This window comes from Stegodyphus dumicola, chromosome 4, assembly GCF_044657685.1.
Source record: "Stegodyphus dumicola isolate Sdum_Otavi_A_Nest chromosome 4, ASM4465768v1".
NCBI lineage: Eukaryota > Metazoa > Arthropoda > Arachnida > Araneae > Eresidae > Stegodyphus > Stegodyphus dumicola.
In genome coordinates this window covers 94155987-94182727 of record NC_140771.1, presented here as the reverse complement: position 1 = coordinate 94182727, position 26741 = coordinate 94155987, and the positions used below count along the sequence as shown (strand labels likewise).

General features: G+C 36.2%; 1 protein-coding gene across 1 annotated transcript in view; it reads left to right on the top strand.

Annotated features, from left to right (window-relative positions):
• Nucleotides 1-904: 904 nt before the first annotated feature.
• Nucleotides 905-26741, top strand: part of LOC118188342 (cartilage oligomeric matrix protein-like) — a 1186180-nt gene continuing 1160343 nt past the window's right edge. The window contains exon 1 of the mRNA XM_085815229.1: nucleotides 905-1264. Coding sequence (XP_085671355.1) covers nucleotides 1165-1264 — 100 coding nt within the window. The 5' untranslated portion in view covers nucleotides 905-1164. The remainder of the gene's footprint in view (nucleotides 1265-26741) is intronic.

The following is a 26741-nucleotide window of genomic DNA, read 5'->3' as shown; positions in this document are numbered from 1 at the left end:
TATCTCGGCAAAAGTTGATAAACATTCAGCTTTCAAACTTTTCAAGCTATAAATTACTATTATTTTTATTGTTTCAGTCTCTAGAATTACTTTCAGATTCTACAAATGAGTTCTATATGGTGCGTTTTCTGTTGACATTAGAGTCTTCACTTCAGAGAATTATTAGAAAAAATACTTCCGTATTCGTTTGGAGTTTTCGTTCCATGCAAAAACACTGACTGACGGATTTTCTGATTAATAATGCTGCTTCTGAATAATAACGCAGCGCTGGAGTGGTAAAATCCCTGAACAGTTGTTATTCAATCCAGGTTAAAATCCGGATCAATGGTCTGGTTTCATGGTAGGTTTGGTTGGTTTTACCTTATGGAATTTATTTGTACCTATATATATGAAGACAAAGTTTCCCTCAGAAAATCCATCTTGAAGGCTCCTTCGTTATCCTCGGCACGTTGTCGCATTCAAGTAGCGTAACCTAACATTTAAAGCCGTCTTTTTTAACTTGTGAAATAAATCTTCTATTTTCAGATAAGGTTAAATCTAAAGCTTGATTACAAGCTAGATTTCGAAAGAAGTGCAAATTTGAAGGTAGAAAGGATGCTACTCATTTCAACCTAAAATAAATTCCTAATTAGATTAATTCATTTTAAATTAAATTATTTTTCAACTTATGAAACCTTTAATCATAAAATAAATATACTAGACGACGTATGTTGACTGCTTACCGCAATCAGTATATTGTCAATAAGTAGGTGCATTAATCATTTGCGCAATAAAATGTAATAAAAACATGAAAGCTCGAACGGAGCCTTAAACATTCGCCAAATTCAACTGGGCGCGCGCCAATCGTTTTAACTGCAGGAGCACGCGCCAAACCGGACCATTTATCGTTAAAGGAACACGAAGAGCAATCCGAAAAGAGAAAGACAACGGGGAGCTAGGGAAACAGAAACGGTGGCCGTGACACGTGACTGCGCTACGTCACGAGGGTCTACCCTCTCACCGCTCTCTCTTGGTCTTGTCAGCTGAGCCGGTAGTTTGTTACAACTTCACATTGTGCCAGCGTGCTCCGAGGTGCAAGGGTCGGCTCGATAGTCAGAGAGAGTATTGTAATTGGTCACTGCCGACTTCGGAACTTGCTTTTGTCAGCTCTTGCCAATCTTCGAAATGGATTGCTTAGGGCTGAAAGGAGGACTTTTTTTTGTAACCGGCTTATTGTTGTGGACTGCGAATGGAGCATTGGCGGCATTTATGAACTATGATCGAAGTAAGTGAAAAGAGGATTTAATTTATATTTTTTTAAAACTTTATATATTATAAAATCAGCGATTCTTAAAGCTATAAAAGTTCGAGAAACCCTTTCGTATGAGGTGCATTTTGCTAGATCTTTATTTATTCATACGTTTGCTTAGCTCAAGGCTAAAAACTATATCAAAAATGCCTACAAACTATTTGCATTTCACTACGGAAGTCATTAGAACTATGATTTTAGTTTCCCCGCAAAAACTACATTTTAAAATAAGAAAAGTATAAATAATATATTTTTGCAAAAAGTAAGTATATTTATTACTGGTTTCTTCGCGAAAGGTGGTGATGTTTCTTTATTGGTTTTTAAATGTGTAATATTTGATTCAGTATTTGAAAGTGGGATGCGTAGTATTTCAGTATTTGAAAGTGGGTTCGCTATTCACTGGACGTCAATTCTTTTTAGTGTGCGTAAAACCAGAAAATGTATTTTCCCCCAAAATGGTCCTGCAGAAAGAAAATAACTTTTTCAAACTATTCCTTCATTTTTAGGTACTTAGCACAGACCTAAAAGTTAGAATTCTTCTGCTTGAATGCAAATTTCTTAAAACCAAACAATTACAACTATGCATGCTGATCCTGATCCGAAACATTCAAGACTTTCTTTTCATGAATTTCAGTTTGTGATTTTTCTTTCATAGTTTAATTTCAGAAACTGGCAGGGGTGATTAAGATAGAAAATTCATACTGAAGTTAGATAGCGTATCAAATTTAGTTTGGAAAATACCTTGGGATTCACCAGGAGTCCGTAGATTATAATTTAAGAATCTCTGTTATACGGTACATTGGAGCCTATGAAAATATAAAATAAAAACCATAGTTTTAAATTACTAAATTGCTTTATAAATTTGTGTTATATTTAAAATTTATTACTTTAATAATGTTAAGAAGCTGTATTTCTTAGCTGCTGCTTAGATGATATATAATAAATCATACTTACTATAATAAATTTTAAAAATTAAAGGCAAGAACAACTGATTTAATGAAAAATGTATATTATATTTCGGTAAAAAAAAGTATACTTGTCAAAAAGTCTATTTTTGCTAACTGGGAACTATAGAAATGCCTATAATAAAGATGCTTTCAAATATTTATCGAACTTTTTACTTCAACTATGATACATTTTGAGAAACTTGGTATTCATTCTAGTCCCAAGCACCATTTTAAATGGCAATCAGATATTTTACAAATATTTTCAACATAAAATGGGGGGAATATTTATTCATTTGCTTTATGTTACGTAATTTTGTATTTTAAGATGAAACTCTGAAAGCAAACTTAAAAAGTTACCTTCGATTAGGAATTAATACATTCCTTATTATTTAATGTACTTAAAAGCTAGTGTTTGCAGGTCTAAAGAAATGAATTGCATTGGAATTTATTTGGAAGCAGGATTAAGATTTATTAACATTAAATAGAATGAAGATTCGTTAACATACCATAATTCATCTGCATATTTTTGTAATAAATGAATATTTAGTATTTAAATAAAACTTAGATCATAATATAACTATACTACCCGTGAGAGGTATATAGCACATGTATCTCTAATGCATTAAATTTTCTATGTACTGGTAATGGATTTACAGAACTGTAGAAGTAGAAGACTTTTAGTTCTCTTGACGAACTGAGATTAAACTTTCTTAGAGAAAGTAGTTTTAAAAGCAAATTCGCTCAAACTATATTGTAAGCAATTTATTAATTTTTGTTTTCTTGAGACTTTAATGTGTCATCAAATTAAATGTCAATATGTTACCAATATAAGATATGAAAGGAGATTTCGAAGTAGTGTACATTTTCCGATTCAAAATTGTAAGCACCATTTTATTTTTTTAAATAATTTTTCCAAAAGCATTACTTCTGTGACACCACTAATCAAAATATTTGGATAGTATATGAATACTTGCTTTTGAATTTCTGGATTGATTTGGGCTACTGAATCTGTGATTTTTTTCTACAGAGAAACGGTCTATGTTGTTGACAATTTGCGGCTTTTCACATGTACATTGTCCATTAGCAAATAATAGCCTCAATAATAAATATTGAAATATTACTGTTTTAAGGTGTTTCAGTCTTTTAAATAAAACTAAATAATCAGAGTTATTTATTTTGAAATTCTTAGAAAATGCTAATATTAATAATAATTTTGTTATACGTAACAATTATTAATATAAGCATTTATTATGTTTTTGAAATGTTTATATAAATGCTTAGAAATTAACAGCAATTTAGTTTAACCCTTTCATAACGAAATCGCCTGTGTCACCCGTTTATTCAGACCTCTGCAGGTCGCTTGAACGCTTGCGTCCATTTTCTGCCCGGTGCTTTCCACCATTACGTTATTGCATGGCTCATTGGTATCGGAGATATTAATTGATATGCCAATCATTCTTTGGAAGCGACTAAAGTAACTCTCTTATTTTAATGCACCTTCTCTCTCCTTTGTTTAGATTCAAAATTTAGCTAATAATGCTGGCAGTTGCAGTCGTATCCCAAGCAGAAACTGCGCACACTAGGTGAAATCGCGCAAAGATCTCCAAGAGAAATAATCACTTCACCTATTGCTAACGTTATAGCATTTTACTTGGAGGGGAAAGCAAATTGTTAATGAAAGAGGTAGAAAACTATTAGACAGTCTAATCTAAAATAAAATCAATGTTAGAATTTTGACAAGAATGCCTAATTCAAGTATGTTAAGAACATAGAAGCTATACCGCCATAATGGTTAAGTATAGCTTGTCATGAAAAACAGCAATTTGGTGGTGAAAATAATTTTTAAATTGACAACTGTTCTTTAGATGGTTGTATTTTCATAACATTATTTGAAATTTTGTTACCTTTTATTATTTTAATTAATAAACTAAATTATTTTCAAAATCATTGTTGTTATTACAAATACTTTTTATTCTTTTTGTTTGATTAGTAAGAATAATATTCGTATATCTTGTTAGGCAGAATTTTCCTGGAGATAATAGAATTTAAATTAGATAGTTACTTTTTACTTTGTATTTATTCATTTTTATATAAATATATATATATAAGGAAATAAGCTCACTATAAAGATTTTGAAAAGTGAGCCTTCAGCCAAAACTGAGCAGAAAAATGTATCTAAAAACCTAAAAAACTAAAAAAAAAAAAGCAGCTCCCTTGCTTCCACTTAATTAAAATGTCTCGAGGACGCTGTTTATCAAGTGGGAGGTCAGATTCGAAAGTTTTATAACTCCCAAAAAATCTTTGACTGTTTCCTTAATATTAAAAATAATAAATATTTGTATAATATAAGAAATAATATATATGCATATACACTCCTAGACAACAACAACAAAAAAAAAAAAAAAAAAACGACGCACTAAAGAGTTATCCGAATGGGACGAAAATTGGTAGATATGATGTACAAGTACAGAAAAGCCAATGATTACAGTTTGAGAAAAATTGGATGAGTTATTGAAGTGATAGAGCTTCACAAAGTGAAAAAGTCAGTAACGCATTTGTTTACCTCTGGCCCTTATGCAAGCAGTTATTCGGTTTGGCATCGATTGATAGAGGTTACGGATGTCCTCCTGAGGGATATCGTGCCAAATTCTGCTCAACTGGCCCGTTAGATCGTCAACTTCCCGAGCTGGTTGGAGGGCCTTGTCCATAATGCTCCAAACGTGCTCAATAGGAGAGAGGTCCGGTGACCTTGCTGGCCAAGGTAATGTTCGGCAAGCACTAAGGCAAGCAGTAGAAACATGTGCAGTGTGGGGGCGGCATTATCTTGCTGAAATGTAAGCCCAGGGTTTCGTGACATGAAGGGCAACACAACGGGTCTTAGAACTTCGTCGACGTACCGCTGTGCTATAAGTTTGCAACGGATGAAAACCAAAGGAATCTTACTATGAAATGAAATGGCACCCCAGACCATCACTCCTAGTTGTCGGCCTGTCTGCCGGAAGACAGTCAGGCCGGAAGACACCGCTCTCAGGAGCGTCTCCAGACTCGCCTTCGCTGGTCATCGGGGCTCAGTGCGAATTCCGGTGCGAATGAGCCCGAAACCACTGCAAACGGGCTTGACGTTGTTCAGAGGTCAATGGTGGTCGGCGCAAGGGGTTCCGTGACCTTAGCCCCCTCTCTGTGAACTGTCCATGAATGGTCCTTGCGGTCACTGAAGCACTAGTTGCACGTACAATCGATGATAATGGTGCATCTGGGGCTGTGAGTGCCGCTCTGACGATTGTTCGGTCTTCACGTTCTGTCGTTTCACTAGGCCTACCGCTTCCTTCTTGACGCTGTGTGCGGCCATGGTTCACCCATTCCTGCCAACATCATCTACTAATGGCATCGCTCCTGCTCAAATGTCAAGCTATTCGCCGATAAGACCAACCGGCTTCTTTGATTCCAACTACACGACCTCTCTCAAATTCAGACATCTGAGCATATCGTTCGCACACCTGTATGCGAGGCATAGTTACTGTCTAACAGAATACACGGAATGAAATTCGGGAAGAGTTTATGACCTGGAATCGTAATTTCTCCTCTTAAATATCCTGCCAGTTGCGTAGATCAGATGCGCTGTAGGGATAACCGTTCATTCATTGGCAGCCAAAATGTAAATTTTGCATTTTACGTCGAAACCTGTATGCATATCAATTTGTGTCCAATTTGCTTTATATCTTCTCGGTGCATAGTGTTGCGCCGTTTTTTTTTTTTTTTTTGTCTAAGAGTGTATATATACAGGGTGTACGGTAAATTTTGTTACAAACTTCTGGGGTAGGTAGGCTCATCATAAGGATTAAGAATTGCTTAGGAACCCATGCCCGGAAATCTCAAGGGTAATTGGTAACAGAGGTAGAAGCCGGAAAAGAAAATAAGAGAGTGATTAATTTGAAACATTTATTGGACATGAATACAAATGGTGTTCGACAGCTTGAAGGCTACAACACATGCTCGAAGTTTGCACCATCAGACGCCAAACATGCCTGACACCGGCGGACCATTGATTGCAGGACATGTTCAAGCACACGGAAGTTTCATTGTAGCAGCTGCGCAGGCGAGTCTTGCCACGAGATCCATTTCAGACACAACAGGATCCATATATACGACACTTTTGATGGCTCCTCACAAAAAGAAGGCTCGATAACAAAAAGAATGATATCAAAACTCGATAAATCCGGTGAGCGTGGGGGCCAGGGAATCGGTCCACTAAGCCCAATCCATCAATGCGGGAATGATCTGTTCAAATGTCTAGGAAGTCCTAGATGAGAAGGCTGCCCATCATGTGGAACCACATGTTCACAAGCTCTCTGTTCGTATAGCGTTTCATACTCTTCGTATGGTGCCTACCGCTCGAACGTGGCAATCCTCACTTTCCACTAGCACTCTCCTGTACAACTGTTTCTGGCGGCGTACAATGACGTTTCTAAGCAGGGATTCCTATTGCAATTCTTAATCCTTATGATGTATCCTACCTCCACCAGAAGTTCGTCGCAACGTTCACGGGGCACCCTGTATAATCCGAAAGTAATAATATTGTTGCCTGCGTACGGGTTCGTTATGAAATGAATGCACAAGTCCGATGAAAAATGAACAAAAATTTATTATTATCACAACAAAAATGCTTAAATTTTCTCAAATTGTCATGCAGTATTACAATATCTCACAGTAGTTATCTTTTAACTACTCAAATATCCAATAGAACGTAATTCAAAACAGCTAAAGAACGCTAATCCACGAATTCGCTACAATCAACAAGAGCAGTTTTCTAAACAACAACAAACTAAGCAACTACTACAAACTGAGATATTTTCCTCCTTTTATAAAATTTTAAAATCACGCGCTAGAATTTTCCAGTACTTTCTCGAAATCAAAAAGAGATATTTATTTATTTAATGCACGCGCTCTTGTATTTTCAATTTTCCGGCTTAGCTTTCTTTTAATATTCGTCACGCGCTGCACTGCGCGAGAAATAAAACCATTTAATTTGTAATTGAACTAACATTAGCTTTTTAAATACCAAATTCATAACACTGTCCCCTTCCCAAGGACTGCACGTCCCGGGCAGTACAATCCCTGGACAGGAAGCTAAACTTACAACTGTGGCATAAATGCAACTGAGGCATAAACATTACATCACAATATCAAACAACATGAACAATAAATGCAATAAATAACTTAAACAAATCAAATGCTATCAAATACTAAATACAAATCAAATCAAATACACATTTAAAAACATAAAGGACCATGGTCTGATACTATTTACAATTACTTACATCACGTACTATGGCCATAGTAATGAGCTAACCTGTCGTAATGAACGACTTTAGGTTTAGAGTTCGAAGACTTACGAATTCGAACCACGACGTCATTCAGCCTGTTTAGAACTGTGTACGGGCCATCCCAAGGTGACTGTAATTTCGGACAAAGTCCTTTCCGTCAAGTCGGATTCCACAACCACACCTTGTCTCCTTCGTGGAATTGATGTTCAGTACTTTTGTGTCGTATCGGGTCTTCATCTTCTCCGTCGCTAAGTTGACTCGCTCTCGTGCAAAGTTGTGCATCACTTCAAACCGGGCCTGGAGATCTTGAATATATTCTTCAGACGATGAAGGAGCATCTGGAGGGCGGCCAAACAATAGATCACAAGGCAGACGAAGGTCACGACCGAAGAGCATTTGTGATGAAGAATAGCCGGTAGTCTCGTGGACAGCACTGCGGTAAGCCAGTAAAAACAGCGATAATTTCTTGTCCCAGTCCTGCTGGTTTCTGGAAACCACTAATTAGAGGTTATTAAGGATGGTTCGATTGAACCTCTCTACCATGCCGTCCGACTGGGGATGTAATGGCGTCGTTTGGGTCTTGTCAATGCCGAGTAGTTTGCATAGTTCTTTGATTACTACCGAGGTAAAATTCCTTCCCTGATCGGAATGTAACTGAAGAGGCACTCCGAACCTGGAAATCCAGTGCTGTATCATCACCTCAGCTACTGTAACAGCCTCTTGATCAGAAATAGGATACGCTTCAGGCCACTTGGTGAAGTAATCAACGACAACGAGTATGTATTTGTTGCCATCAGCAGTTCGTGGCAAACGTCCCAGGATGTCAAAGGCGATACGTTTAAAAGGCGCCCCTACGCTGTAACGTTGCAGCTTGCCTCGGCTGCGTCTCTTCGGTCCTTTCCGACCTGCACAGGCATCGCAAGATCGGCACCACTTTTGCACGTCATCCTTTGCATTATTCCAGTAAAAGCGCTCACGAACTCTCTGTAAGGTCTTCATTATTCCAAAGTAACCTCCCGTAGAGCTGTTATGTAGTTTTTTAAGGACATCAGGAATGCGGGATCTTTGAAGTATCAGCTGCCATCGGAACGCCTTCCCATCATCCGATTCGAATTTCCGGTATAAGACGCCGTTTCGAATGTGAAGTGAATCCCAGAGTGCCCAATATTGTTTGGTTGTAGGACTACAGATAGAAATGTCCTGCTAGGTAGGTTTTCTGTTTGACGACTCCATTAAATCAATTATGGGTTTAATGTCGCGGTCTTCCAGCTGGTCTTTCCTGACTTCATCATCACTCCACGGTTCTCGATCAGCCGATGTTGATGTTGTAATTTGTCTTGCGACCGGAGTCAGCAACTCGTATTTCGCTTCCACCCTGGAACAATATCGGCAGTTTTCTTGGCAAGGTCTTCTATACAGGGCGTCGGCGTTTCCGTGTGATGATCCCTTACGATGACGGATAGTGATGTCACATTCTTGGAGTCTCTGTATCCACCTGGCTATTTGACCCTCACGTTTCTTGAAATTTAAAAGCCAGGTCAATGATGCATGATCGGTGCGGAGCAGGAATTTTCTGCCGTATAGATAGTGATGGAACTGTTCTACAGCTTTAACTATGGCGAGCAACTCTTTCCTGGTGACACAATAATTCCTCTCCGGTTTAGACAGGCACTTGCTCCAGTAAGCTACTACACGTTCTTGGCCGTCTATTTCTTGGGACAAAACAGCACCGACACTTTCATTGCTCGCGTCGGTGTCGAGAATAAATGGTCTATCGAGCTGAGGATACGTCAGGATTGGAGTAGATGTTAAAGCTTCCTTTAAGTTGTTAAATGCATCTTCGCATTCTTTTGTCCACAGGAATCTTTGCTTGCTCTCTGTCAGCTTGTGAAGGGGTCTTGCGATGGAAGAAAAGTCCTTCACGAATCTTCTATAGTAGGTGCAAAGACCTAGGAAGCTTCTCAGCTGATGGACATTTTCGGGACGTTCCCAGGATTTAACCGCTGATACCTTTTCAGGATCCGTGCGCACACCTTCTGCAGAGATGACATGTCCCAGGTAAGTCACTTCCTTTCGGAACAATTTGCATTTAGCGGGACTCAGCTTCAGATTGGCTTCTTTCAGTTTCTGAAGCACCTTCCTAAGATTTTCTAAATGTTCTTCAAAACTCTTTCCGACGATGATGATGTCGTCCAGGTATATCAGGCAGGCTTCGTAGGAAAGGCCTTTCAAAACAGTCTCGATAAGACGTTCGAATGTTGCCGGCGCATTACACAGTCCAAACGGCATCACCTTGAATTGCCAAAGCCCTTGTCCCGTAGTAAATGCCGTCTTTTCTCGGTCTTCAGGCTGTATTTCTACCTGCCAATACCCACTCTTTAAATCAAGTGTTGAGAACCACTTGCCTCCAGAAAGAGTGTCTAGAATGTCGTCAATTCTAGTCTTTCTTCGTAACCTCATTCAACCGGCAATAGCCGACGCAAAATCTTGTTGAGCCGTCTTTCTTTCTGACTAGGATGATGGGAGATGCCCATGGACTTACTGAAGGCTCGATGACATCGCCTTCTTCCATATCTTTTAACAGTGTTCGCACCTCTTCCTGTTTAGCAAACGGTAGACGTCTTGGATGTTGCTTGATCGGGGGATGATCGCCGGTATCTATTCTATGTTTTGTCAAACTAGTTCGACCCACGTCAGAAGACGAGCGGGACAACTTGAAGATCTTTAATGACGCGATCGGCAGCATTCCTCTCTTTATCGTTTAATTGCGCATTCTGCAATAACTCCGATGTAATGCTCTCTGAGGACACGGACTCTTGGATGTTACTCTTTCTTTCAACGCTGGTTACTGGAGTACATGCTGCAATCACTTCACCTTTCTTAATAATTCTCCCTTTCTCAGTTACATTGGCGACTCTCACCGGGATAACCGTTCTGGATAGGTCGACGAGTGTTGAGGCTACTAGTACTCCTTTTGGGCTATTACAGTTATTGGTATATTCTATGATGCCGTAGCGGAAATTTCTATTTTCGGCTATGGATCCAGGAAGTAAAAACTCGGTTCTTGCGGGTATTGTTATATCATCTTGAGCTATAATTTTGTGGATAGATTTAACTTCTTCGTCATTAACTCCAAATAACGCTATGTCCTCAGATGTAGAATGCAATTCGTTATTTTTAAAGTCCAAGGAAAAATTGTATTTCGTTAGAAAGTCCAATCCGAGTATGCAAGAATCAGTGATCTCTGCTACATATGCCGTGTGATGGTAAGCGGCACTTCCAAACGTGATGTTAACATTTACTTTTCCGTTGATGTCGATCTTCTCACCGGACACAGTCTGGTGGGTAACGCATGGCGGAGTCCAAATAAGTTTGCTTTCCAGTTGCTGAGCCATATCTTTTCGGATGATGGTAACGTTGGCTCCTGTATCTATAGTCATATTGCAGGGAACTCCATTAATATATCCTATTATGAAAAGTCCGTTACTGCCGCCTCTCACGGCAGAAATCTGAAGCGCTTTAAACTGGGGCTTTTCATTATCTGGCAACCTCCGCCCCGCGAGATGGCCACTAATTAGTTTCCCTGCTGTTTGTTAGGAACGGTCTTAACATCCGTACCCTGGGGTGTTCTGCAGTTTCGTCGTATGTGTCCTTCAGCACCGCAGTTCCAGCACTTAGCGGTCGGTTTCTTCTCACCAATATTCCGTCTCAAGGCGTTCAGTTGTCTAGTTAAATCGTCTAGACGAGCGGTGACTTGATCCCCTGGCTCCTGGACTTGAGCAGCTCTGACTGGGTGGCGGTCTCGATGAGTGGCTTGCTGGGCTGCCTCGAAATTAATGGCGTACACTAGAGCGCTTTTTAAATCTTTTACATCCGCCATTCGTAGAGCTTTCTGTATTTCAGTATCCCGGATGCCGTCGATAAAGTATTGCAAGGACAGGATTTCCCTTGTTTCTGTCGGGTATTCTAAAAATGCGAGATGGGATAGCCTTTCAACATCCGTGGCGAGCTCCTGAAGTGTTTCGGTAGGCTTCTGTTGACGAGATTTTAATTGGAGCCTGCTGTAGTCTTTTAAACACTTCTCCCCAAAGCGCAGCTCCAAGGCGCCGGACAGAGCTTCGAAATCTAACCTTTCGTTTTCGGGAAGAGTCTGAAGGATATCCGCTGCGTCGGCTCTTAAAGAAGCGGCGATATGACAGGCCTTCGCTTGGGAATCCCATCCATTCGCATCCGCCACGATAGAAAATTGTGTCTTATACACCTGCCAGGAGGTCTTCCCATCATATGTGGATAGCTTCAGAGGTGGACGAGCAAGCATCGGCAAGAATTTAAAACCATCAGTATTGTTCCCTGCCGTCGCTACAAATTTCTTTAAAACATTCACTTCTTTGGCTACTGCAGAAACCCTATCATCAATTTGTTGTTCGATTTGGTGTTGGACGGCACAAACTCTTCCTTTAATTCGTTCCTCCACAGCAGAAACTCTCCCTTCTATATGTTCTTTTACAGCAGAAACTTTTTCTTCTATTTCTTCTTTCACCGAAGAAACTCTTTCTTCAATTTGATCTTTTACGGAAGAAACGTTTTCTTCAATTTGTCCAACTTTATTTTCAACTGTATCAATTCTGCCTTCTATAGCTTCAAATTTATTTTGTATTATGCAGGTAATTTCTCTTTTCATTTCTTCTTGACCAGCTTGAACGGCTTTCATTTCGTCCTTAACGGATTCCTGGCCTAATTTCATTTCTTCCTTAACGGAGTTGACGGCCCTTTCCATCTTTTCTTGGAAAGCAGCAAATGCAGTCATCATTTGCCTGAATTGTTCTTCCATCGCTCTTGTAATTGGCATTAAAAAGCCCACTCCTGACACCAAAAATTGTTGCCTGCGTACGGGTTCGTTATGAAATGAATGCACAAGTCCGATGAAAAATGAACAAAAATTTATTATTATCACAACAAAAATGCTTAAATTTTCTCAAATTATCATGCAGTATTACAATATCTCACAGTAGTTATCTTTTAACTACCCAAATATCCAATAGAACGTAATTCAAAACAGCTAAAGAACGTTAATCCACGAATTCGCTACAATCAACAAGAGCAGTTTTCTAAACAACAACAAACTAAGCAACTACTACAAACTGAGATGTTTTCCTCCTTTTATAAGATTTTAAAATCACGCGCTAGAATTTTCCAGTACTTTCTTGAAATCAAAAAGAGATATTTATTTATTTAATGCACGCGCTCTTGTATTTTCAATTTTCCGGCTTAGCTTTCTTTTAATATTCGTCACGCGCTGCACTGCGCGAGAAATAAAACCATTTAATTTGTAATTGAACTAACATTAGCTTTTTAAATACCAAATTCGTAACAATATGTATACATATTATCTATAAAAGTAATAGTAATTTAATAAATTTGAGTTAAAGAGGATGAAACTTCTCTTCTTTTAAGAAACAAAACGAACTTCGTTTAAAGAAATTCGCATTGCATATATTACTAAACCTTAAAGAATGAGTTGTTCCGGATAGGCATTTCAATTCTATGCAAGGGACTTCGTAAAGCGGAGATTTAAATCCGCTTTGCAAGTGTAAGCGCATTTTTGTTTTTAGGTACGTTTTGAATGCATGCAAAAAGAAAGGTAAAACGAAAGCGAATAAAGAAAAACTCAAGAAACGACAGAAAACATGTTGCAGTAGGTCTTGTTTACTAGTAGCGCAGAAGGGTTTCGTGATATGATTTAGAAAAAAAAAGGAAGAGCAAAAACCTCTTCTCTTCTAACTTCTCGGAAACGAAACAGAAGGCAGAACGTAAGCACGATTATGATGTAAACGAAAGTATGATATTTTGATTTTGAGAGGGAAAGATTACCACGTCACCTATTTATATTCTAAATTCAGAAATGTCTTTGTAACTGATAGTATATAAAACAAGATTAAAGATTTATTTTAAGTGAGAGAGAAGGCAGGAGAGTACCGTAAGTGTGAACTGCTTTTAGGTGCGTATTTCTTTCATTGATTAATCACTGCAAAGTTGTAATTTCCAACATGGCGTTCTTAATTAAAGTAATACGATGTCATTGTTTAACTACTTTTTCAATATGTTTACGTAAGGAACAGAGAACGTAAACAGATAGATGCAATGTTTAGAACAGATGTCTGAAAGCAAAATGTGAAAAAAAAAATATCTGCGAATCCCTAATAAAAAAACTCGTAAGGAAAGAAAATGGAAATAAATTCGACATAGCTCAGAATTGGGCATTTCTATTTCAAAAGACTGGAGATAGCATCATATTATTGGAGTGGTATCCTGATACATGAGAAAGCAAAGCCAAACATTGATGCCAAATATGGTAAAGCACTATTTATACTTTTATAAATCGCTCAAAAAAGACGAATGAATGAGAAAAACGTGCCAATTAAAATTTTTCTTTATGGAACTGCTATGTAATATATTAGATGGAGAATATTAATGTAACAACTACATTGTAGATATTATGCAAATTTGGTTTTATCATCCTCCTTTTAATTTTATTAAAAATATTAAGGTAAAAGTAAATTTTTAAAATCATAAGACAGTATTCAATTTAAAAGCAGAATTTGTAATGCTTTATATAAAAGAGGAAGAAGGATTTCACTTTTGTTTTAATTGCACTTTTTTTAGGAAGATTTGAAGATACATGCAGATTACAATTTTTTCTTAAAAAAAGCGTCGTCTTTGGTGCTGATTCATATTTAAGCTATAAGAAAACAAGCTTTAGAAATTTAATCTTTAAATAAAAAATCTAAGAGTAAGTAATAGTCTTATTGAAACATGCTTGTTGAATGATACACGAATGAAGCGTCACGGGACAGTAGATCTGTGTGGACTACTAAATCCAGTTTAAACGCTAAAGTAGTTCCCTTGCTCCCACTTGCTGAATTTGAATCGCTGTTCTGTGGAATATATCTCTCACGTCTTCTCGTATCCCAAAGTATCTTTTCAAAATACCACTGAAAGAAGTAAATGTGTAAAGAATTTTCTTCTTCCTTCCCAAGTGCCTTTATTGTGTAATTGTAAAGAGAATTTAGCTAGCAGTCGAAAAGTTTGGAGTTCGAATCCTAGAAAAGTTAGCGTTGAAGTTTCATGCTCGTTGCTTCAGTGAATCAAAAGTCTCTATAAATCTCTACAGTCTCTACAAATGAATTTCGGAGAAATTCTTTAAGCTGCGAAAATTTATTTCGATCTAGAGAGAAATCTAGAGAGAAAACGAATCATAACCTAAGTTAATTTGACGTATAAATGAAATATTTCTCTATTAGTCTGAATTATACTTTTTATTGCTATTACAATACAGATTAATTGGATTTTACTTTATTTTGGGGCCAAAAATTAATCACAGAATAGGCACTAGGTCTTTAACAGTCAAGGATTTAAAAACAAAAATTATTATTTTCTTATGTCCTATATTTACCTGCCATAAAATTTTATCTTTTTACTATAGTAGAATTAAATATCACTAAATTTTACTTTTACTGCAGTAGAATTAATTATCATTAAATTTTATTTACTAACGTAATAGCAGATTCTGATGTTACCAATTTATTAGCCACTTGTTGCTTTGATGATGATATAAAAAATGACTTCATTTGAAAAAAAATGACTCTTGCGGTGCAATTAGCCCTTCCAACTGATAGATCAATATCTGGAATCTCGAAGAGAGCAGAGTTGAATTTTAAAATTTTTCGTTTTCGAAATATTTAAGTGTCTGTGCAGGTATAAGTAGAAGCTAGGGCAGCACCTGTGTGTTTCAGGTATTATGTATCTCAGGTACTTCAGGTGTTTGAGATATTGTTGAACTTCCCTAAACTTTCAAATTCCGTCCCAAGAGAATGCCTCGAGGTACGATTTGAGGATCTCTGACTTCATTTCCCCTACCATCAAGCTCTGGAGAGAACTTTAGACTTGCCGTGTATTTTGAGCTGCCCTCTTGCCACACACACCATATCAGCGTTGCCAGAAAATTTTCAACTAAAGTAGCAAAAGCAAATTCAAAAAGTCGCAAAAAATCACAAATCACGGCAGAGATCACGTGATTTTGTGACGTCATAGTTACGCATGCTCACATGACCTCTGACGTCATTACAAATTTACTGTCTATTGGTTCCGTAAGTTATAGACTGTATTCGATTCTTAGTCGTTTTAATTACGTATCTTAGCTTTAACGAAAATTTTAAAATTGCATTTCTCATTTTCAATTGTTTAAATATTCATTTCTGTTTTAATTAATTCTCATTTACTTTAGGTTCTATTTTTAAATTAATATGTGCATATCCGTTATTAAAGATTCCTCGCGTTTAGATTGCTAGCGCTTTTGTGCTAAATTTTTTGAGTTGGCAGTTAATTTGTTTAATTCATTGTTCATTGTTTTTATGCTTAATTGTGAACATTTTAATCGAGGAATGTTTTTCAGTGAGTTTTCCGTTCTGTGTTGTGGGCTTATTTGAGATTTTGATTATTTAATAAAGCCAAGTTCTTTCACTGTTAAATTTACTTGTGTTGTTATTTAGAAAAATGCCGTTGCTTTGATTTTTAAGTCATTTCCATTGCTTAGTTCTTAGCAATATTATAATCAGGAGAATTAATTTCATTTCTTTCTGTGTTTGGTTACCCAATATATGTTAAATTTATTTCTCTGTTTGGGTACCCAATGTGTTTCATTTCTTTCTCTGTTTGGGTACCCAAGCTGCAAGTTCTTTTGTTCGTTATCATCATAGAATTGGACTTAAAAACAAAACATACAGGAGGGTAGGGGGAAGGTGAGAGTTTCCCGAAGCAGTTTTTTTTCTTTCTTTCTCACTTTTCCCTTTCCCCTTCTCGTTATACTGAGGTCAGGCTTAGCAGCCAGGAAAGCCCACATGTAAATTGAATTGCCAGATGCCAACTTCCCTTGAAGTCTAAATAAACTGTTTTTTCTAATGTAAAATATTTTTAATTGATACACTAGTTTAACATTTAAGCAGTTTACGATATATTAAAAAAATCTTTGAAGTCGCAAAAAGTAGCATAAGGAAATAATGGAGGTTACAAAATTTTTCAAAATCGCACGATCTGACAACACTGCACCATGTACGTTTAGAAACATCCATGTTTTCTCCGGGATTTAAATCTGGGCTAATGAGTACGGCAGTCAGCGTATCTATCTACAATACCGGCTCGGCAGCTAATAATATATACAGTGGCTTCTGAACTAAAAATTTGGAAGTTGGGTAAATCGTCACCACCTGAATTCCGTCGACTGGATCTTTGGTCTTCCTTCTTTTACCCTTTAAATGTAAGGAGTTTTTGCATTTCTTCGTGCGTGCTTTCCTAGAGTAAGTGTTTAACCTCCCCAGCTAGCACTGGGAGATACTTAAATCAAATTCTAGAAACGGTACAGCACATTTTTCATATCTCTTGCTTTATGAAAAACTTAATAATCTCTACAATATTATAAAAAAATTAGTTACCCGCAAATTTTGTATATTTGTATGCATCGAGTTTTAATTACACCATAAGTACCCATTAAAGAAAAAACATTATTAGGTACCCATTAAAGAAAAACAGACGCAACAACAAATAATAATAATAGAAATAATAACAGTTGAAAAGTTAAGAAACGAAAAAAAAATTGTTCGTGAAAAGAAAGTATATAATTGTAATCATTCTTCTATAAACCCAAACGCCGGCTAGCTCTAACAGTGTTTATTAACAGAGCACAGGAACAGTTACAAAGAAAATACTCATCAGAATAGAATATACACTGAATTGAAACACCTTAGAATTAACATTTAAAATTAACGTTAGAATTACAGACATAAAATAATGGGTAATCTATCTTCATCGCAGCCGGAGGTCGACTGACTGTAAGTTGTTCTTGCCGCCACTAGATGGCGGTCGATAACAGTTCTGTTACAGCCAAATAATAGTTCTGTTACATAATTCCTTTATTATGTGGTTATAATTCTAATTATCAATACATATGTAATAATGAAATGCATTTAAATGTATTTTGAATAATACTGATGTTTTACAGGTAAAGTCCTGAAAGATTTCAAACGATTTAATATTAAAATTCTCTAGATGTTCTGTAAATTTAAATTTCTTGCTAATGTAACTTGTAAGTTTTGATTTGCAAAGTATGATGTGGAGAGAACTACCATCTAGTGCATTTTAGATAATGGAATATGGACTTCTTGTTTTACTTTAAACACTCGGATATATATTTTGCATGCATCGAATTAACGGACCTGAAGGAGATTCAGTGAAGCGTTAACTAAACTATAAGTTATTGTAGACTAGACCAGTGGTGCGCAAACTGGGGGTCGCCAGAAGTTTTTTTGGGGTCCCCAAATTTTTATGAAATGCATTATGCCTGCATGTTGCATACCATACAGTGTACATATAAAGAGTGAAGTGCCGTCCCTCACTGTTTAATTGCAATTTCATCTGTCTGCTCTTTCTTTGACCGTAATGCGTAATATATGTAAAGTGTGAAGACGGTAGATAGCGCCCTCTTCGCGAAAATTCCCCAGTTTTACTGAAAAGCGCCTGTTTGACTAGACGTTAACCGCAGGGAAAGGGGAAAAATTCGCTTCCGTGATCAGCCAATCAGATGGCGAGGTACGCGGTGTATCTGATAGTCAGAATGAAGACGTGAAGTTTTCGCATGAAGTTGTAGCATGTAGCAGTTGGCCTGCAATTGTTTTAGCTTATCCTCGAGTTTTATCATGTGACGTTGTGTAATTATGATTTTTATAGTTTTATCGGGCTTTGCTACTCTTTGTTATCAGGTATGTACTATCATTAGAGAATGATATCTGTTAATTTTATTGAATTTCTCGAAAAAAATGATAAAATTTTATATATTCTTTGTTTTAGTTTAAATAATTTTAACCCCTATCTTCATAATGGATAAATGGGTAATATGTACACCAGGTACATCTTCAGCTAACAAACGAACAAATACTGATGAGGAGTCGCAAAATACTGAAATAAATGCCCGAGCTAAAAACATAAGAAAATACAGTGAGGAATTTATTAAGTATGGTTTTACATTTTGTGTTGTTGATGATGAAAAACGCCAGACATGTGTCATTTGCAACGAAAAATTAGCAAATGAGAGCATGAAACCAGCTAAATTGAAAAGGCACCTGGAAACTAAACATAAAGAACTTCAAAATAAACATGCCGATTTTTTTCAAAGACGAGCTGAAATCTGAAAATTCAAAGTGCACATTTAAAGAAATTTACAACAATACCTCAGAAAGCATTACGAGCTTCTTTAGAAGTTTCTTATCTAATAGGAAAAACAATGAAACCCCATACAATTGGAGAATCCCTTACCCTTCCTGCAGCAAGTAAGATGGCATAAATTATGCATGGCGATAAATATGGAAATGAACTAAAAACAATACCATTATCAAGAGATACCGAGTTTCGGCGGATTTCCGAAATGTCACGAAATATCGAGTCAGAAGTCATAAAACGCATACAAAATTCATCTGTATTTGCTTTACAACTGGACGCGTCCAGTTGTAAAGCAACCGATATTACTAAAATAGCTACCGATATTACTAAAATGTCACAACTAATTATTTACGTTAAGTTTATTTGTAATGAAGATATAACAGAAACGTTTTTATGTTGCAAAAGTTTGGAAAAAAAAAAAAAACAACTGGAGAAATAATATTCGAAGTAATAAATGAATATTTTGAAACTAAGTCCCTTACCTGGGCAAACTATGTTGCGGTTTGTACTGATGGTGCTGCAGCATTAACAGGTTCGAATAAAGGGCTCAGAGCTTAAATCAGAAGGTGGCGCCTCATATGGTATTTAATCACTGTATGATTCATCGGCAAGCTCTTGTTGCAAAAGATATGGATGAAGAGTTGCACGACATATTACAAGACGCTGTTAGTTCAATTAACTACATTAAATGCAACATCCACAACAGCCGTCTCTTTTCAATACTTTGCAATGAGATGGGCTCAACGTATGAGAGATTACTGTTACACACCGAAGTCAGATGGCTTTCACGTGGGAAAATACTACGACGGATGTTTGATTTGAGAAATGAAGTGTACATGTTTTTAATCGAAAAGAAACATAGATTGGCAAGTTATTATATCAATGAAGTTTGGCTAGGGAAGCTGAGATATTCAGTTGATATTTTTGAAACACTTAACGACTTAAATTTGAGCTTGCAGGGTGAAAGTTGAACTACCATAACTTCAGCCAGTAAAATTCAAGCTTTTAAGTATAAGCTTAGTCTCTGGCAAGCTGAACTGAATAAAAACAACACCGACGTGTTCCCTTGCTTTAACGATTTTATCAAGGGAAATAATATAGATATATTTACATTTAAAAACATCATTTCCAATCACATTGAAAAGTTAAAGGAAAATTTTTCGAGAAGATTCGAGGATTTTCCTGAAAACGATTTTGGTTGGATTCGTGATCCATTTTCCTTTGACATATGCAGTTCAACTCTTCAAATTATTGAGAAAGAGCAATTGATAGATCTAATTAGTGATAAAACTCTTCGAAATCAATTTAAGACGCAGCCTTGCCGAAAATTTTGGCTATCCGTGGAAAAACAATATCCCGTTTTATGCAAGAATGCCATCAGAGTGGTAATACAATTTGCATCAACGTATTTATGTGAAACTGGATTTAGCAAACTAGTTTCAATAAAAACTAAATACCGCTCGTGTTTAAACCCTGAAGATGATATGAGAATTGCAATTAGCAACATACATCCAAACAACGATGAGATAGTTAGAAACTTGCAGCCACATACATCTCATTAAAGGGCGATTTACTGATTTTTGTGTTATACAAAGATTATTTTCTTAAAATTATAAATAAAATTAATATGAGTCAGATATGATGATGTTTTTATTCGATGAAACGAAAGAAATGCGCGAAATATACATCGTATTTGTGAACATTTATTTCTAGGGGTCGCCAAAAATTTTCTCTCTACAAAAGGGGTCGCAGTCGAAAAAAGTTTGCGCATCACTGGACTAGACTTTTCAAGCGATTAAAAGGAAGGCAGTGAATCCTATTTTCAAAATTCCTTTTTCGTCTTTTGATTATTTTATTCAGTTTTGTTTTTCTGTTCTTCTGCAATTAAATAGTGCTCAACAAATAACATAACTATATTAACTGCATCAAGAAAAGGCTATTTTAAAACAAATACTCGAAACATGAGTATACTTTATCAACGGTATTTTCCAAATCCATTTCTTAAAGCAACAAAAAACGAATGCATATTAATGTAGTTTTCCTTGATCCTGTATTTTTAACGCTGAGATTTACTAAATCCGGTACTTTTAATTAGAAGCGTCAATTTTCTGATTTCCGTAGTTATTTCCACTTTGATTTTCGGAATCTTTTTAAACTAATATTCGATAAATTAAGGGACTTTTATCTTACCAAGCGTCGCATACTTATCTGCATATTTAATAAATTTTATTTGTAAAAAAATTAAAAGCAACTAAGAAGGTACTTCGTATTAAGAGAAACATTAAGCACACCCGTTAGAATGCGAGCTCCGTTTAATCTTATCACTAAGTTCTTTATTATTTCGTTAGATGGCACTGTAACAACCAGCGAACAAAACAAGTTTCGACTAAAAACAGATCGTACTTTCGGATGCAGTTTATATCATTTTTAATCTTTTTTTTCTTTTTCTAGCTTTTGAAAGTTGTGTCAGCTTACAAAAGTGCTTAGAAAAATAGGGAATCGAGTTAGTGATAATAAAATTCGAGATCTTTTGAAGGAGTAGTAGAAGATCAGACTTTTTTAAAAACGATGTCATACTTCGAATCAAAAACTTAAGATGGGTTTGTAGTCACGTTGCAATGTACGGATTATATACTAGACTCATAATGTTGAGGGATTAGAGTATTTTAAATAGTTTCAGTAAATAAGAGGTATATTGCATAGAAATGAAAACATACACATGTTCACAATAAAAGATCGAAACGCATCTGAGTATTACGAAAGATAGACATAGAAGCACATACAGATGTGCAACGATGAAATTACGCTCGCAATTTGTGCAAAGAGGAGGCAAAATAAGATAAATATTAAAAATACACGAAAATAAAAAATAACAATATATAAAATTTATCTATTAATATATCTTCGTATAGTAATTAAAAATGGAAAAAATATCACTTAATACCGCTTGCTATATCTTTGTATAAAAATTTGCTGAAATGCATAAGTGATATTTATAAACAAATTATTTACAATATACTGGTTTAAAGAATTCCATTCTTCGAAGTTTGCCTGTCGTAACTCGTATAGAATTTTCGATAGTGTATCTTGTGCAGCCCCAACTACTTCGAACTGTTGCTGCTATTAGTACTATTACTCAGTGATATGCTCTATAGTCAGAGCTTAAGACTTTATGCACTTGCCAAAGAGGGTGGTAATTTAACTACCAGTCATGTCCGATGCCTTTTGTTATTGCACTTTTAATACTTCTGTATCGTGTCTGTTACATTTGACATAATTACTATTGCAGTGTTAGAATACACCAGTGCACTTTATCAATTTATACCCACAGTTTCAGAGCCCGCCAGCGGCCTAGCGGTAAGTCGCATTGATAGATCCGACCTGGGTTCGGTCCCAGGCGAACGGTTACTGCATGGACGTTTTCGTGGTTTTTCCCTTGTGTAATGTGTATACGAGCTAGATTCCCTTAGAAAGTTCTCCATCTCTTCCTTGGCAGATAGCCCTACTGTGCTTTGCTGTAATATCGTTAAGCCAATGGGCAGAAAGACATCATTTTCGGTGAACGAAAATTTATATTCAATTTCTAGTCTCACTGAGCAAGAAAGCACTGAATTTAGTGCAGCGACTGACTTAATTCACTCTATTACTAAGTGTCTGAAATGTAATGAAACAGCCGACACATCAGGCCTAGCGAAAATTAAGCTTTAGATTATTGTTAAATCTACAAATATTGCATTCAGATTAACTAAAGGCATAAAAACCTTAACCAGAACATGAGAACAACATAATTCAGCCATTTTTTCAACACAAAATGCACAGTTTCCCAGCATATAAGAATAAAAAAAGTGCATAATTAAATGTTACAGCAGTCCCATATACAAATTCCAGCATTCTACGGCTAATAGTTTTTGAGTTGTGCGAGGTACATACCTACGTACGTACAGACGTACGAAAAAATTCTGAATTCATTTTAAATCCATTTTACAACCCGTTTTGAAAAAAAAAAAAAAAAAAAAGTGTCCTTTATTTTGAGCACATGTTCAAATGTCAGGTGAAAAAAAAATTGTTCAGACGGATTCAAGAGTGGTCAAAATGGGTATTTTCGTTGAAATATGATACCTTAATTTTTCATGATTACAATACTTCCCTTATTTCTATAATTAAGTAAAAAACTTGTGCGTAGTAAAATACAGGAAACATATTGCATCCTTCTTTTAAGAGCAAAATAAATTTCAATTCTTCCTCAAAGAGATATGAAAAATTTATCAGAGCGTTTTCAAATAAAGCTAAATTCTAGCGAAATTAAAACTCCGTGCTATTCTTGAAAATCCTATAAACATTAAAATGATTTCGCTTTGTGTTATTAAAGCGAGTCTGAAAGACTTAGACTGTGAATACTATTCCTATAACATTTATATCCGTTACTTTCACAGTTTGCAACTATTAACGCATGAATACTAACAGACAGGTTGTTCATGTTAGTCGTAAATATATTTTTCTCCTTAACATATAATCAGTTTTAGAAGAAAATGTTTTTTTTTAATGGCATTTTCTCTAAAAAATAATGAAAGGGAAAACACTATCATTACATTAAAAATCATTTTCAATACGATGTAATTGCCGTAAAATCTAAAAAGCACTTTTGAATATTTTGACTGAATAAAATGTTATTAATAAAATATTTAATAGTGTTTTCCGACGAAACTTTTATTATTTAATATCTTTATAAGTATATGAAAAGCACTTTCAATAATTTTGCCTTTATCTTTCTTATTTTGAGTTGAGGTAAGTTTAGGCTCGATTACTTAAAATTTAAATTTGATATATTTATGTTAATTCTAAGATACTTATTTCGAGTTGCCTGTTGATTGATCTGATATGTACTTTAGATTCTTATAGATTCTAAATTATATTTGTCATAATCTAGGTATATTGAAATAATTATTTAAGATATACTTTTTAACCTCACTTACGTCATTAATCCTTTCTATCCTTTCGATTTTCTTTCTTTTTCCTTTGGAAGTATACCATACAAACTTCTCCAATATGAGACATAGGAAAATAATTAATCCTTTCTTAAAAGGTATCCTATTATTATAATTATAAAATTGTTTAATACTAAAATGCAATGGGTGAAATATGTACGTTACATACACAGACTGGCCAATGAATTAGAAACCCAAGATTAATATTTCATTGGACCAACTTTTGCACGGATAACTGCTCTGATTCGTTTGGGCATCGAGTCTTTATGCTTCTGGAGTGCATATTCGTCCAAAGAATACCATGCATTGGCTATGCAGCATTTTAGATCTTGTAAATTAGATGGAAGAAGAGAGTGCTGTGGGATGGAAGAGGAGAGTCTTTCCATTACATCCCACACATTTTCTATGGGGTTAAAAGCCGGGCTATGCGGTGGCCAGAGAAGTTGCTGAAAGTCAGACTGAAGTTCAGAGAACCAATTGTAAACACTTCTGGAACGATGCATAATTGCATTATCGACCATGAAGTATCCCTCACTAAATGGGTAAAAATGCAACATTGCAGGGTGCCTTTCATCTGCCAGTATATCTAGGTACCTCATGACTGTTTGGTTACCCTCGAGGAAAACCAGGGCACCACTTCTATGTCAACAGAACATGCCTCATATCATGATACTCCCACCAGACCCTTACACAGTGCGAATAAGGCAATAGAGATTCAAGGCTTCATACCGTTCTCGTTAAATTCGACGTCTTCCCATCACTGCAAAATAAGGTGTAGCGTGATTCATCCAACCACATTACCCGTTTCCAATCCTCAGATGTCCAGTGTCTTTATTCCCGACACCACTGCAAACGAATTCTTGCATGTCGGGCAGAAATGAGTGGTTTTCTCATAGGCACCCGACTATCCATTCCTATCCTCTGCAATTCTTTGCGCATGATTCGACCAGAAATCTATTGAGAGCATTGGCTAACGATCTGTGTCAGTTGAAGCACAGTAGAGTCCCTGTTCTGCAGTAAAATTCGTCGAAGACGATGCCGATCATGCTCTTGGAAAACTGTGCTCGAACCGCATTTGCGTCTTAAGGGAAGGACTATGAATTTTGATTACAGTTTTTGAAAACTTTTGATATGGCTGCTTTTGAGAACCCAGTGAGATTCGTTGTCTTTCCTATTTTGTTGTTTTCCCATTTTATTTCATTCATCGTGAAAATCACTCTTATATCTTATTTATACTAGCATTGTAACCACGTGTAACCCACGTCATAAAAATTTTTGCATACCTCATTCCTAGCACGCATTCAAATGAATATCTCAAAGGTGTCTAATTCATTGGCCAGTGTGTGTAAATGAAGCACTCCACGTGATACTGTATATGAAGACCGGATGGTATGGGAGATGACTGCGATGCCAAAGAGTCCGGGTTCGAATTCCGGAATAGTCATGTTTGTAACTGTCCCTCCATTCATAGGAAGTAATGGTTGCCTCCTGTTATGTGTCTTCACATTAAACTGGCCCCCATTTCCGGCCTTAAGTCCAGTTACACCTGTTCGAGTGACCCGCAGCGAGCCCCTCGCTACGACTTGACTCGCTACTTTGACAATGTAAACGTTCACTTCGTCCTAATAGAAACGTAGAGAAGATGACACAGCGATTGCGTTTCTACTTTGAACTGGTTGAAAATCTATACGGGCAGTAACTTTGAGCAGTGTTCGCAGAGTCGTCGTGCACAATGCCGCGATGGAGGGATAATCTAACAACGGCATTTTTAATGCATATGCATCTTGTGAAATATTATGAGATACTTCTCTATCCGAATGTTACGACCATTGTTTAAAGATACCTAAATATAACGCGGATATAACTACTGATCAGAATGAATTTAGGATTTTGATATTGTGGAAAAAACATAGAAGAAAATTAAATCAAATTATCGGATTCAAAATATTTATTTTAAACATTTATTTCTGAATTTTCTTTAATCAATAAACAATTGAAGTATGTGTTATTCAATTATTTAATAAAATAATTTCAACTACCCAATAAAAAACAGTTTTCAATTAAAAATAGATGAAAGAGCAAATATTTTATTTTGTTGATGTAAATTTCGAAAAAGGCTTTACGCATAGCCAATTACACCTAATAAATATAATCTAAAATTTTGAAATTTTGTTTATAGACTTTCCTTTTGATTTGAACAACAAATTAGATTTTATTTACAAAAGATTACGGTTATTTACAAACGAAGTATTAAAATAAAAATCGCGGACAGAAGATGTATGAGGCTATTATATTAATATGCTAAAATTTGTGGCTGTTGGAGAGTTCAAGCAAAAGATTAATAATTTTCACCCCAGAAAATGGTCTCAAACACTTCTGGAATGAATATGCTGATTGTGCATTTTGGCACTCGAAATAAATATTGCAGAGGCCTGGACGAGTCTCCCGTCATCAAAAACCGAAGCGCTATCTGAGTTTTAATTTTGCTGGCAGAATATCTCAAAAGAATTTTTTTTTTCCTAAATAAGTGGAGGGACTATATGAAGTTTCAAATTATCCTTCATCCACTCTGATGAAGTTTTTCTAACTTTGGATATCCTCCCCCCGAAGTTCATTTAAAGGTTGATTTAGTGCTTCCAATTCATCACGGCGAACTACCCAGTCACGCTTTGATTTTGTTTTCTTCTTCTGTCCCCCCCCCCCAAACAGAAATTAATTCATTGGAACCTGCTTCGCAAACTTAAAGCACAGCAACTTGCACGGCGGTACTCACTTTGCAAACAAACGGAGGCGAGGTGTCAGTTCGGCTCTGATTGGTGCAAACAATCTATCAGGTTACCGGTCGGTTTACTCGGTTCGAGACGCTTGGACGAGGGGCTCGTCCGAAAATCACTCGCCGAAAGAGAAATGTAAGCCGGGCTTTAGGAGT